The sequence below is a fragment of the Perna viridis genome, chromosome 7, assembly GCF_037379345.1.
Source record: "Perna viridis isolate PV_CMFRI_1.1 ecotype Kerala chromosome 7, ASM3737934v1, whole genome shotgun sequence".
Taxonomy (NCBI): Eukaryota; Metazoa; Mollusca; class Bivalvia; order Mytilida; family Mytilidae; genus Perna; species Perna viridis.
The window spans coordinates 35,579,198-35,594,578 of NC_142451.1; the positions used below are offsets into that span (position 1 = coordinate 35,579,198).

Here is a 15,381-nt window from a genome sequence, read left to right on the forward strand (position 1 = left end):
AAAAACCCATATTTCTCGATGGCGTCAATAGAAAAATCCACATACAGGATCTGAGATTTGGTTATCAATACATGCAAATAAATAAATCTAATGGAAATACATCATTTTAAGCATTATAAAATGAAAGAGCATCCCAAAAAAACCCCTGGGTGCAAATTTTCAGGAGGATATTTGCAATAGTAAAAAAGTTACAACAGATTTACTGAAAAAAAATGTTGGAATTAGCCATTTTCTGCCGCGAAATCAAGTCGAAAGGCATAAAAGTCAATTTTCTGGAACATATTTTGAAGAAATCTGATGTTCTTTCTTTTCTGTAATTAGAACATCAACTAACAACATGCCAAATGTGAAGTATATCATTTTTTAGACATACAGAACTGCAATGTTTTGAAAAACTAGTCTCTGAAAAACTGGAAATTGAGATTTTTATGTTGGACTTAAGTCATTTTTTTTTCTCGATCCAGACATGTTTGAAAATACGAAAAACTCAAATTTTGGATAAGAATGTTGCCTTAACTATCTAGTTCTTATGTCTGCAAATGAAATATGTTACTGAAATGTGGATTTTATAAAGTTCTAGCCTTCACATATATCTATTTCCTGAGAAATGAGACTGACAAATTATAAGGGACTCATTTTTCATGTTTTTGCGCCATTTTGTCCAACAAAATTTCAATATTTTCAACACATTTTTTTGTCATAACTTTTGAACCACTCAAGATATTTTGAAAAAGTAGAGTGTTCTGAGCTCTGTTTTTAAACCCCTTCTGTAGAAATCAAAATCTTTGATACTTCAAGACAAAAAAATCACCTGACATACATGTACCTACTAAAAAACCATTTAAAATTTATGAAATGGTATTTATCATAACTACTGCAAGCAAAACTTTTGGCAACTATACTGTACTGTTGAAAATACAGAAAATTTTAAAAAGAATGAAAATCGGAAGACATGTGCAATTTTCTTATATGGATACACACATGCGTCTACAAAATAAGATAACAATAAAATTAACCTGTAAAAACATCTTAGCTGGAACACTGTTATTGCATATCTTTTAAATGCATAATGTAAAATCAGGGATTGAATTTCAGAATTTTTTCCACCAGCTAAATTTAGCAAGTACTGAAAATTTACACTTGCTAAATTCAAGTTTTTTGGGATATTTCTGGAATTTACCTATATATTACATAAAGAATTCAACTAGCAAAATTTTAGCAAGTGGAAATAATTTCTACTAGCAAAATTTAATTTTAACTTGCATTTTGCAAGTATTTCCCTTTAAATTCTATCACTGAAAATGGTTTAAAATAGGTTTATTTATCATAAGTAATACATGTACACTACACCCAGAGAGGGAGGATTCTCTTACTTTTATTTTGGTGTCCAGTGGATCACAGTTTTGAAGAGTCCATCCCTAAAATCCTCCAAGTGATTTCTCCCATCTGAGAATATTTTATTGCCTTTTTGGGAGTATTTCAGAGTCACTCCAAGTATTTTATTATCAAGTGTATTGTAATCATGTTTACCTGACAGGTAAGACAGGATGTAGGTGGTACTTCAAAAGATCATCTGGGCAATAAAAAACTCTCAGGGGATTACTTTATTGCCTTTTGGATGAAGTATGCGACGATCACTCCAGGATTTTTATTGCATTTTAGGGAATTTCCTGGAGTCACTCTGAAAAGTGATTCCAAAATAGGAGTTTGAGAAACTATACTCTGTGGGCAGACCTAAGAAATAACCAAGAATACCTCAGAATACTCCAAAATACACAAGATTACCTAAAAACACAGATTTAAACCTTCAAATTGATTGATATATGTTTTATTTGATGAAAGATAATTTTTTCTATTTAGGTTTTTTTTAGAATAATTTTTGAACAGACATCCGGAATTTATCAATGTGACCTGTTACCGCAATGCTTATTATGCATGATAATCAAATTGTTTTCTTTGATATACCTATCATGAAATTCATTTATATCACTTTGTGCCCATCATCTGTCATTATTGGTCCCCTGTTCTATATACCTACATGTATCATGAAAGTCATAGACACATTGTGTCCTTCGTCTGTCATTACTGGTACACTGTCCTAGAAACTTTTCATGAAAATCACAAACATCACTTTAGGGTTAAAAGTTGTGTATTGTAAAAGACATACAAATGTAAATAAAAATGAAAAATATGTTACTTTATTTTAGCCAATCATGGTTGACAGCTAAAAAACCCACGAAATTTCAAGATTGTTGTATTTAAACACTGATATACATGTATCATTTTTCAACATTTTTCTGAATAACAATTAATCTCATTTGAATATAAAAAAATGAGTAAGTTTTCACACTTGACTGATCACAAGAGAATATAGAGTATAACTATAACCGTTTAAATAATTTTTATTTAAGCTGACGAAAATTTATCTGAAATACTTTTTGAATGGAATTTTTTTATACACTTTTCAAATTTAAAAAGATGAAAACGATCTAAAACATTATTGTCATTTATGAAATCCTTTCGTAAATGGCTATAATGACGAGTGCTAGCTAAATCACTGTCTACAGATCAAACAGATCAAAGTACTCATGTACTGAATTAATTTATATTGATTGTTTGAATTTTTATGCCTAAAATAATCGTCAAATTGCATTCTGATTACGAAGGACATTACAAAAACAACACACCAAATACATAATGCATTGATGCAGTGTGCCACTTTACGTAATATTCAGGTTCAATGACGGTAAATACATGGAACACCTAGACAAATGAACACAAAACTCTCCAACATACTGCATAATTGAACTACAAACTACTAGTTGGCCTTTTCCGGTTTCTAAACATGTTCAAGTGGAATTTTAATTTATCGTCCTCCAAATTTAACCCCCCACAATCATTGAAATAAATCATGTCCTCCATTAGCTACATTCCTCAGTTGATGAGCTTTATAGCTCCAGTGCTACAAGTTATCGCATAGACATCTACGTGTCATTTAAAGTGCTCAGTTTCTTAGGCATCTAGTTCCAGACACACGTACATTAACATGAACGGCAAAGTCTAAGAATACAATTTCAACAATTATGTATGTTACAGACATGCACTGGAGCACCAGCAGCACTATAATCTTGCTCCATTACACATGGCCAAAATAGCCCAATAGAAGGATTATTAAAAGAAGCAATATCACCACACCACAGACTGACACCATTCCCAATAAATTCATCATCGAAACTCCTATGCCATCGTTAAAGCAAAATTTATTTTTTAATTTGTCACCTCCGGCTTCCAATGTCACGAGGCGGAAACCGTAATAAAAATACACGACACTGTACATGATGGATTTGGTAATTATGCTACTCTTTTGTAAAAGACTTGGCAAAAAATGAGTGGCAAATGATAGCTTTGAACCCCTTTCATTATAGAAGTTACTTGATCGGAACCACTGCCCTCTTTTTGTAGGTATATTTGAATCCCAGGGCCTGGATGAAATATCAGAATGTAGCTCCAGCATTTCGACTATTTAAATTCTCGCAGGGTGTTCATTTCTATCTATAGTATGTGTCTAAAAATAAATAGGAAAACTTGAATATATTGACAGTGAACGACTGATTGCATAGGAGTAAACAGGTACTGATTAGAGATTAGAGGTCAACTATTTTTAGTTGGATCATCGTTAATACATATGTACAATCCTAATTAATCAGCATAGTTAAGTTCGTAGAAAAGGTTGTTTATTGAGTGTTTACTGGCGTAAATAACATGAAATTAAATTTCATATATTAGAAATACCTATCAAATGGACCTATCTATCTGCATTTGAACATAACGGGGGGGTATGCCAATAGGACTATTTTATTGCGGTAATGTAAGATAATTGCAGATGCTATCAGGCTTTACAAATCTAAAGGCTCTGGCGACTGCTATATCAATTCTGATCTTCGATCTAAATTGATAAAAATCTACCCCTTTAGGAACTTTATACTGTAAACAAATTTTGGACGCAATTTTTTTTATTTACTGAATGAAAAAACCTGAGAGGAACGAATAACAACATTTCCAGTTGATCTCAGGTAGACAGGAGAACTTCTTAATTAGGGTCATAAACAGTAATTTAGAGCTTCAGTGATTATCAACGAGACGTAATTTAAAGGTGTGATGTTATACAGGAGATGATTGACCATTACTCCCAAGATTAAGTGGCACATGCTTAATGATTAAACAATTTAATACCGAAAATTGGGACTCATTGTGTAAATATTGATGCGGAACATTTGATCTAATGATGGTTATGGACACATTGATCATGCATCCACTGAAAATGAAAATGTTTTTTATCCAAGTCAATGGAGGAACTATGTGATATTTTTTTTATCAATTTGGAGCAGTCTCATCAACAGTCAAAATACCAAAATGTAATATTTCATCATCAGCACCTCCTGTCAAGAAAGCAAAGTACTATGCCAATTTCAATGCTGCATGGAAGTCAAAGGCAAAGTTGTGCCAAGCCAGTAATGACTATTTGAAATGAAATCATTTTGATGTATATTTATTGGAGATTTAACCATCATCGAAAACGAATCTCTGCATAATATCCTTTCTAAAGGTCCCAAGTACCGTGAACCACGCTCCATAAATCTATAAAGTTCTTATGGATGCCGTCGAGGACTGCAAGAAAATGGATAATTGTTTGTTTGTTGGGGTTTAACGTCCGAGCAGCAATATTTCAGCTATATTCAGACAAATGAAAGAAAACGAGAAGAAGAAGACATTGATTCTCTGTCAAGAGTGGTTAAAGGATGTGAGGTCTTTAATTTTGAAACGAATGAAAGTTTTAAGTAGGTCAATGAGTGTCAAAGCTACATCGGTTTTCAAACACCCCGATGTAGCAAAAACATTGTCTACTATACATGACAAATATGTAGTCGTACCAGCAGACAAAGCCCAAAACAATATTGTTTTTGTCTGCAAAACCTTTTACATCCAATGTTTATTATCAGAGGTAGACGTAGATAATAACAGCAGTGATAAGACCTACACTGTTACCACACTCTCCAAAGAAGAGATTGTGGTAAACCATAAATCTGTGTTACCTTCTTTTGGTCTCTCTACCAAGGACGATGATTGTAATTTACCGTCTATGTACTGGATTCCTTAACTCCACAAGAATCCATACAAACAATGTTTCATAGCTGGATCTGCAAAATGTACCACCAAACCTCTTTCAAAACTTTTAACTTCTATACTCACAACTGTCAAAGAGGGTCTACAGTCCTACCACAATACTTGTTACTCCTGTAGAGGTATTAATTCAATGTGGATCCTAAAAAATTCAAAAGATCTTTTGGAGACAATCAGTTCAAGACTATTATCTGAATATAATAGCATTAAAATCTATGATTTTTCAACACTGTATACTTCCATTCCCAATACTCAGTTAAAATCCCGACTTAAAAACATTATACATTGTTGTTTTTCCAAAAAATATGGTACATCTAGATACAAATATATAGTTCTTGGTAGAGATTCCTCATACTTTGTGAGAAATAATACCAAATCATCTTCCAAATATACAGAGGAAGTTGTTTACAAAATGCTGGAATTTTTAATCGACAAAATATCTGTCCAGTGTGGTGGACATGTTTTTCACAAACAGTCGGCATTCCAATGGGAACAAATTGTGCTCCTTTACTTGCTGACCTTTTCCTTCACTCTTATGAGGCTAACTTTATAGCTGATCTGACCCGAAAGAAAGAATATCGTTTAGCTAGATCCTTTCATCTCAGTTTCCGCTATATATATGATGTATTATCTTTAAACAATCCTAATTTCGTGGATTTGATACATCGCGTCTACTCCAAAGAACTTGATATAAAGGATACTACAGATACTGTGAGGTCAGCCTCATATCTTGACCTACACTTAGAAATCGATGGTAAAGAGAAACTATTGACCAAACTTTACGACAAACGTGATGTCTTTTCATTCAAAACTGTCAACTTTCCTTTCATCTGTGGCAACATCCCTTCAGCACCTGTGTATGGAGTGTTCATATTACAACTCATATGTTATGCCAGAGCTTGCCGAAACTACAGACTTTTTGTATCCCGCTAAAACTCTAACAAATAGGCTTCTGGAACAGGGTTATGTTGCTACAAGATTGAAGTCATCACTACATACGTTATATGGTCATCATCATGAACTCGTGGATCGTTATGGTGTATCCATATGCACCATGAAAACTGATTTATTCAATGAGCCATAGTATTCCTTTCCTCGTTTGTCTACCCCGGACTCGACTTTTTATGAGCAACTCGGCAGGTGTTTCTAGAAAAACAGAGGATGCTCACCCTACCCGTGCACCTGGTCCATGCTCCCAGTTTTTAGTGGCGTCCGAGTTGCTCATTTGCTTTTGTTACTTTGTGTGTATGATTTTAGTTACTATATGTTCTTTGTATGTCTGTTTTCCATGTGTGGTCTTTGTCCCTGGATTACATTCTTTTGATTACCGCTATAACCTTGGTTCCCTTGATTACTCTTTCACACATATTTGACTTGTTACACCGTGAAAAAAAAAAACGTATGTGTATAAATTAATCTGATCTGCTTTAACAGAAAAGGATGTCTTAACAGTTAAAAATATTAAAATATGGCAAAATTCTTCAAAGTTATCAACCATTTTTACTGCGAAGGGAAACAGGGAGATGAGGGTAGGATATTGGAAAAAAAACTTTTTACTCATTCATGGAAAAAAACAACATTTCTCCCATTACAGTGGATTCCGCTTAATTGCATAGCCTATTTGCCAGTAAAAATTATGCAAATAACCAGGCTATTCTTATAACTAAAATTACGATTTTACCGAAAGTGTGAGTTCAGGTAAGACGACGATACTGTGGATCAACCAGAGATATCACTGTTCAACATTACTGATCTGGTATTTAATTGTTATAGACCTTTTCATTGTATTGTTCCTTTATCAATAAGTAATATATATTGTTTATTGACCTTCTTTACGTTGTGTGTATTTATAAGTAAAACCACATGTTTCTCATCTATAAATAGTCAAGTAATTTCCTGACCTTTCTATGACAGAAAATCCCATATTTCATATTTCAGCCAGGATTCAGTGTAATATTCATCAATGTTTGCAGTTTGTGGGCTTTTGAAATGGTCTGTTTGTTTTTATTCCTCTGTTCAATCACCATTGTACACTGATAGTTGTGTATTATCTGTGTCATTGACCTCGATATATTCCTATGAAGTGTGGATAGTATAGGGCACCTTAGGGTAGTTGAATTTCATTAGACACTGTACTGAATGAATGACTTTTAGTTTTCGTATGATATTTATGCCTAGTAACCCAAGCTCACTCAAAACTGTTCAGCTCATTAAAGAAAATTAAATTTACATTGATAATCATTTGTAGTCGGAAGAATTTAAATAGGGACAAAAAATACCCCAAGCCGCATCATAAGGTGACTTTTAGCATGTCGTCAGAAGTCATTGTTCACCTAGGTGCTTGTTTATATTAATGTAATTAGAAATCATTTATATTGTCTTTTATGTCCATTATGTTTTTAATCTATTATTAACACCTCCTGATTGATGATAATCTAGTTTTTTACAACAATAAATATGATTGACATATTTATGACCCGAAGGCTTAAAATAGAATTTGGGAAAACCTGTCTTTACCTGGATGAGGCAAAATTCTCTATGCAATAAACCGAAATGCACCTCCAAGGCCTATGCAAATAAGCGATTTTTTCCCTAAAAGAATAATAGGAAATGGTTTTGTGCAGGAGAAAATTATGCTAATAACCGAAATATGCAATAAAGCGATATGTGATTAAGTGGAGTCGACTGTATTTAAGATTGCATATTTTACAAATAAAATTATAGATTTTGGCTTGCTGCTGATCTATAAATTAAAAATTGCACCTGTGAAACAAATAAATCTGTGTCGACCCCCCCCCCCCCCAACTCTCCTTTGTGTCAAAAGGGTTTTTAATGTCCTTAACTAATTATACGAGTCTCTCAAATAGTACACATATGGTAAAGCTCAAGGTAGTCGCTGATTTAGACAATGTCTTCTCCATATTAATGCATAGACTAAATATTTGACAACCGTTTGTTTACTAAAATAATGGCTGTGCAAAAACCAAGAGTTCATTCCTCATAGCCAATAACACAAAAACGATATCACAAATATCACTGGCCAGCTAACTTACCCTCGATACAGACTACATGCTCTCGGATTTGTTGCTGAATGAGAGGGTCTGGGATTGCATCTATAAGATCATAAATAGCATAAATACTTGGGTGCACCGACTCAAACCGCTGGATTTCCTGCCTAATTGCCAAAGAATTACTCAAGTATGGTTGCATTGGTCCTCTTGGATTCATTCTCAAGCGAGTCTAATATCATTTTATCTTCATAATAAACATCATTGGGCAATAATCGGTCAAAAATAGATATAAAATTCCACCAAAGAATTAGTTAGTGACAGTTTTTTTTTAGTAAAATGGCTTTACAATCGCATGCGCACTGTGGGATTAGACGCATGCGCATTGTCAATAATTCCATTTCCGGTTCACTTCCTCTTTGGGTTTTGAATTGGCACCGATTTGTCCCTTCTTTCAAGCCTTTAGTCAGCAACAGAGGGGTATCAAATACTTAATAGTCATTATTAATAGATACATGTAATATAGAATAATATACACGAGTATTCGTATTTAAACAAATCGAAGAAACAGGTTTGGAAGCCATTATACTGAGTTACAATGGTGTCTCGGCCTTACGACTATTCGCCACTTATATGTACATTTACTTCACACATGAATTTATATAGTATGCATACAGCCTACTACCGACCACTCTTTTTTGTTTTTGGTGATTGCAGAAAAGTTGGTTACCAATATTTATAACTTTTTAAAAGTTTTTCATTAAATCAATTACTCCACAAGTTTCATGGTCGTCATCATGAACTCGTGGATCGTTACGGTGTATCCATCTGCACCATGAGAACTGATTTATTTAATGGGTCATAGTTTTCCTTACCTCATTTGTCTACCACGGGCTTTACATTTTATGAGCAACTCAGCGGGTGTTGCTAGAAAAACAGAGGACGCTTACCCTACTGGTGCGCCTGGTCCATGCTCCTTGTTTTTAGTGGAGTCCAAGTTGCTCATTTGCTTTTGTTACTTTGAATGTATGATTTTAGCTACTTTATGTTCTTTGTTGTGTATGTCTGTTTTCCATGTGTGGTCTTTGTCCCTGGATTACATTCTTTTGATTACCGCTATAACCTTGGTTCCCTTGATTACTCTTCCAGCAACTACACTAGTGACTATATGTAAAAATAAAATAGATTTACTGTCCAACTAACTGCCTGATGGCAAATATGCACATTTTGTACTTGACAATTATGGGAGCAAAAGGAAATAATATAAATGAGTTATGAAAATGTAAGGATTGTATGTAAGACTGAAATGATCTTACATTTTTATTTATCTTTAGGCAGCAAGCGAAATCAATATTTCTATTTGAAAATATGTCTTGTTAATTAATGGGGGAGTTTTTTCATAAATGAATAAGTTGATTTTTTTCTCCCCAAAATATTCCAATCCCATACCTCCTTTCCTCTCGCTGTCAAAATGCTCGATAACTTTGTAGCAATAATCTACATTTTTTATCCCTTAAGGGCTTCTCTTGCAACATCCATTTCAGTTTTGGTCAGTCAGATCAATCTTTACAGATACCTGAAATATTACAGTTATAAGTAGAGAAAGACTTGACAACTATCAGAAAAGATGAATTTATTTTTACTGTAACGTTATCTTAACCTATATTTTTTTATTTGTTTGATTGAAGGAAATGATAAATTTTCTCCGTAAGAACAGTCACTTGTTGTTACTTCCAGGACATGACTTTTTTTTCGTTAGTATATTGGGGAACCTTAAGGGAAATTTAGAAAATACATATATTAACCGTAGAGCTCACACCACGTCGCGGTGCTCGCTATAATTATTTTTATTTGTGACATCATACACATATACACACAACCAGGAACTTTATACATGTGTATTACTAATATACATTTGTATACTCTCTGATGTAACGTTTACTCCTACAATTTAAGAGGTTGGAATTCTGTTCCTCCATACCCCAACCTCTTACTTCCGAGTGCCTTATTACATAACGCTCGTTCCGCCTTTCTTTGAAATCGGTAGAATTAAAGTAAACTATTTACCATTTAAAACGTTTTATACAGTTTCTTTACTATAATACGGTAGAAAGTGACTAAACTGAAGAAAAATAAATGACCTACCTGATGAGAAAATCCAGCAATCCTGGAAATCCTTTGTAAATGCAGTTAAAATGAACTTTATATTTGGTTTTTAGCTTTTGAGTGCGTAATTCCGGTTGATAAAATTACAAATTTTAAAATTTGCAAAACAAACACATCAAATTAACCAACAAATTGCTTTTACCAACTTTAAGTTCGTTTTGTAAAAAATATATTGTATTTCGTAAAATTAGTAACCTAATTCAAAATTGCTGGTCAATTTTGACAACTGTCTTCATTTCAAATGTTTTCAAGGTATTTGTCACATTTTTAGGATTTTTATCACTCGATTTCCGGTAGGATAAACTTCTTTTATGCAAATGAAAGACTTAAAATGTTTAAAAATACATGTTAAGCTAATTCACATTTGTGGTGGCTTTCAACATGTCAGATACTAGAAGTCAGAAAATAGCTTGCCAGACAACCTCTAGCATTGCTGGAATAATGTAACGTTCACTCATCAGATTATGAATGAAAAATTAAATAGTAAGGAATTACTTTAAATTTTTCTGTGCATTGGAAATTATCTTAATGCACAAAGTTGACACTTATAAAATAAGTTATTATGTGAATTGTTAAGTTAGTTTTTTAATAAACTGAAAATAAATTAATATCTTGTTGCTGATACAGCAATCCAAAATTCACAGATGATGTAGTCTCACCTTATATTGGAAATAAAACTCTAATAAAAAGCTTCTATGACTGGAATTTAATTTCAACTTTTTTTTACAGAAGACACACATTGAAAATGAATGTTGAGGGTGAAATTACACATTTGATAGCTGCTATACAGAGATTAGGAAAACCAAGTAAGTCTTGAATTTATCTATGAGATATTGTCTGATTTCCATTACCGGTATTTGATCACAAGAAATTTGTGATAAGATAATGAGTATGGTGCAGTTATTTTCAGTAGACATTTGACGAAATGTGTATGAATCTCTTTAAAATTGTACCATGAGATTTCATACCACTAGTGGACAAGAGGAAGACAGGTTTCATTTTAAGGGGTTGTGATTTTAATCATTCTGGCATTAGGAACCAAAAAGTAACCAAAAACATCATTTTCTGATGTCTCAACAATAACTTAAGTTTAGATGTATGGACCACTTTTAAACTGCACATCAATGTTACATACCATATCAACATGGCTGTTATTTATTCTGTGTAATTGAAATTACAGTAAAAAAAATGGCCAGAAGCTAGCATTTTCCTGATATACAAACATTATCATGAGTAAAAATATACAGACCTCTTTATGATTGTACCACTAGATGCTGTTTACGGAAAGAGAAAAGCTTGGATTGATTTTAGTGGTTGTAGGGATGAGTGACCATAAGTTTTTTTTATGTCTGTACAATAATTTGAATAAATATGTACAGTTATCTATGAAGTTATTCTTAAGGTTCCATGTCGAAAAAGTGATTAACTTTTTAGATTATATCCCAAAATATATAGGTATAAAGTGTCAAAAAGGGCTTTAAAATAAACATAATTTTTTTGGGGTGGGGGAGGCAGTTTGGACAATGACTTCGAATAACTTACTAAGTAGCATTGCATGGATCTGTATCAAACAGAATCACACGGTCTTATTCTAATGAAGAACAATGATCTTTATGACCCTTTTTGATGTTTTCTTTGGATTTTCCCATTCAGTCACATTTTTTTTTAAAGTTGATCAAGCTTCGGTCCATGATTGATTTTTTTCAAATTCAACTAAAATGAAATTCTAGGGATTCTCTGACTAATTGAATCTGAAAGTCACAAGATATTACAATAAAAAGTAATTAAAGTATCCCCCTGGCCTTAGTGACTACTGCTACTGGCAGTGTCCACTCTATAACTTTAATTTTATTAGAAAGAAAAAAACTTTTAATCAATGAAATGATCTATATGATTAGTCCTACAAAAGTCTCCATCAAGTCAAATTGTCTGACGACTCCTTGTTAGAGTTATTTCACTTGAAAGGTGAAAACGGATTTTTTTTTGGCAATTTATGGCTAATATCTTGAAATTCCGATAAATTAGAAAAAAACTTTTTAATTGATAAAATGATTCTTATCATCAAAGTTGTAGGACAACTCCTTGTTAAGAGTTATTGCCCTTCAAGGGCAAAAATTGAACCAGGTGAGCTCGTTAAGAGCCTTTTGTTTTATTTTGGTCAGATTTCAAAATTATATTGGATTACTCATAAAAATACCTGTTTGCGTTTCTAAATCAGATTTCAGATATATCTTACATTTTTATACTTATAAAGGGTCAAAGGGACCATACCTGAAAAAAAATTTACTGTTTTATTCGAAAATTTTTAATTTAATTTAGAATTTTGTGCAATATAGTGTCCAAACCATTTGATGTGTCCGTAATAAATTGGAAGTCCTTACACTTAAGTGTGTCAAAAATTAAAATTGTGTTCACACTAACCCCAACTGTTCAGGGTTCGATCACTGCAGTCATATCATGCTGCACTTGGCAAAGCTTTTTATCTTTATTGTATGACTGCAAAATAGAATTAAAGAAAATTTTGTGGGTACAATTTATGAAAGATTTTATGGAAAAAAATGGGTTTTTTTTCCATTCTAGTGCCTGTCATCATAGTATTTGTTAAAGCACATGCTTGTGTGTGATTAATATATATACAATTATAGTTCAAAATATTCAGGTAATAGTAACTATATCATTATGAAGCTAAACATATCTTTTTTTTAAATGACCGTTTTGTTACTTCAGAGGACATATTTTTTATTATTGAAGTTTTGCTATTAGTTGATTTCTGTAATTAATAATAGTTAGTGCTATACAATGATCAAGTTTTTGTCTTTTCAGGTGCCAATAATCAGTATGAAGTCACATTTGGTGTTCTTTTCAATGATGATGATTGTGCTAATCTATTTGAGGCTATTGTTGGTACATTGAGGGCAGCCAAAAGGAAGAAAATTGTTTCCTATGATGGAGAGCTTTTGCTCCAAGGAGTTCATGACAATGTAAATATAACATTGTTGAAAACTGAAGTTTGATGACCATGACATCTAGGCTTTATTTTCATTTTGTGATATTTTTATGCAATTAATGCTATTGGTGCAATAACAATATGATGAGATAACCAAGGAGGGTGACAGACACAGTTACAATCAGCATTTTGTACTAATTACTAGATATTTGGTCCTCTCAGATGGGATTTTTTATTACTTGCTGATTAAATTTTTTTTTTGACTTTTAACATTTTTAGCATGATAATCTTTAGGCTAAGTTTGATACATCATGTATATTTTAATTGCCAAACTCATGCCAGTTTCTGTTGTAAACAAAAATGCAATTTTTTAGTATCAGTGAAAAAAGGACCTTTATGATATATTTCTCTTGGCTTAAAAAACTTTTTGTATTGAGAATGGTTTGTTATTTGAAAGTGTTGAATTGCTTTTACACAAAAAACCCATAGTTTAGATACATAGATGTTTCTATATACCAGTAGTTTTAAATAAATGAATGCTATTGTTATTGCTATATATACTTTATTGATGACCCACAATGGACATAATTATATGTTAGTTGTAATTCTGTTTTGTATAAATTTACATATTGAAACAAATATATATATAGTTCTTATGTGACTTGAGTTTGGTTCAGCAAGGCTTAGATGTAAGATATTTTTTGTAGTACATTCACCATGATTCTTATTTGGCCCTTAAAATAGCAGCCTGTCAATATAACTTCACACTACAAGATATATACATATACAGATTTACAAACAAAACAGCCAACTCAAACCATACTTGGTACAACAGTACTCTGTTAGAAGAAAATTGATGCATTTCATTTGAATTCTTTGTCATCATAGTCTCCTGATTTTCATTTTTAAGTATAGCAATATCCTGTAAATGGATACTGGTACATGTAGTTGACAAAAGGAATATCAAGTTCATCAAGCTTGTTATCAGTTAACATTTTCTTTATTATCTACTTAGATATAGAATAAAGGTTACACTCTGTCATGGTGACAGTGGAAATAGCCCTGGTTGCACGTTCATACTATATTGCAAAATAAACCATTTACAGGTGAAGCAAATATAACAGAATATACAATACAATTACCACAAATCACAACAAATCTTAAATAATCATGACATATAAAGAGATGACATGCATACCTTTGACCATTATCAACCTTATTTTTGCAACTGCAAAGATTTCATTATAAAATCAACGATAATGGGCAATACATCTGTATCTGAATTTAATGTATGAATAAGTATAAGAAAAGTCAAAGCAGTTAAAATCTGAGCATTTATCAGTCACATTCAATTTAAAAAAAAATTAGTTCTTAAACCATTATTAGTTTGGCAATTGACAATGAAATGTTCTTTGTCGTCTAAGACTGCTTATTTTCCAAAGACTCTGCTTGCAGTGTATATTTTTATGTCTACCAAGTTCCACTTCTAGATTATGATTGCTAATTGGAAACTTTGTTACTATTTTTCTGCTATTAAAATTCTAAATTCTTAAGTACTCTGATGGTTGAATATCTGTTTTACTTTGTTATAAAGATAAAATTTAATGGTGTTACTGAAGTTGGAAATTTTATCTATCAAGAGCTCTTCATATTTTTCTTAAACCTTTTTCTTTTATTTGATTTCATCATAAGACTTTTCTGGGTGTTTGAAATCAGTTTTGTCTAATTGAAATTCATTCATAATAGAGGTGGCAAAGCTATACCAAGTATATAATACACTTCCCATTGAATTATTGTTAAGAATAAATGCTTCCTTGACTAAAAGATTAACGTTATGAGAGTTTATTCTACAATTTATTAAATTTTTTTTTTTTTTTATGTTTGCAAAGGAAATCTACCCAGTTCAGACTTTGAAGCAATATTGCCTTCAGTTCTTCGTATACCTAAAACACCTACAAAATTGTGCTTTTTTTCAAGGGTAAATCTGTCAGCTAGAGAACCTTATCTTAAGTTCTTCCACTTAGAACAGATCTCCGAATAGCTTTATAGACTGTAAAATATTCATCCATAAAACAAACT

At 32.3% G+C, this 15,381-nt stretch overlaps 2 protein-coding genes across 21 annotated transcripts in view; one reads left to right on the top strand and one right to left on the bottom strand.

Moving 5' to 3' along the window:
• LOC148612462 (centaurin-gamma-1A-like) overlaps nt 1-8,564 on the bottom strand; it is a 77,514-nt gene extending 68,950 nt beyond the window's left edge. For all 20 annotated transcript variants that reach the window (XM_088593913.1, XM_088593911.1, XM_088593933.1 and 17 more), the window contains exon 1: nt 8,235-8,564. In XM_088593913.1, coding sequence (XP_088450039.1) covers nt 8,235-8,409 — 175 coding nt within the window. In that variant the 5' untranslated portion in view covers nt 8,410-8,564. The remainder of the gene's footprint in view (nt 1-8,234) is intronic.
• On the top strand, nt 8,554-13,960 carry LOC148612463 (costars family protein ABRACL-like). The gene is made up of 3 exons (XM_088593934.1): nt 8,554-8,669; nt 11,085-11,161; nt 13,179-13,960. Exons 2-3 carry the CDS (start codon nt 11,101-11,103, stop codon nt 13,367-13,369), a joined length of 252 nt encoding a protein of 83 aa, XP_088450060.1. The 5' UTR covers nt 8,554-8,669; nt 11,085-11,100; the 3' UTR covers nt 13,370-13,960.
• Nucleotides 13,961-15,381: the final 1,421 nt, after the last annotated feature.

Coding starts and splice junctions, on each gene's coding strand:
- LOC148612463 (XM_088593934.1), top strand. CDS start 11,101: ATGAATGTTGAGGGTGAAATTACACATTTGATAGCTGCTATACAGAGA. Junction 11,162..13,178: donor ACAGAGATTAGGAAAACCAA/GTAAGTCTTGAA, acceptor TTGTCTTTTCAG/GTGCCAATAATCAGTATGAA.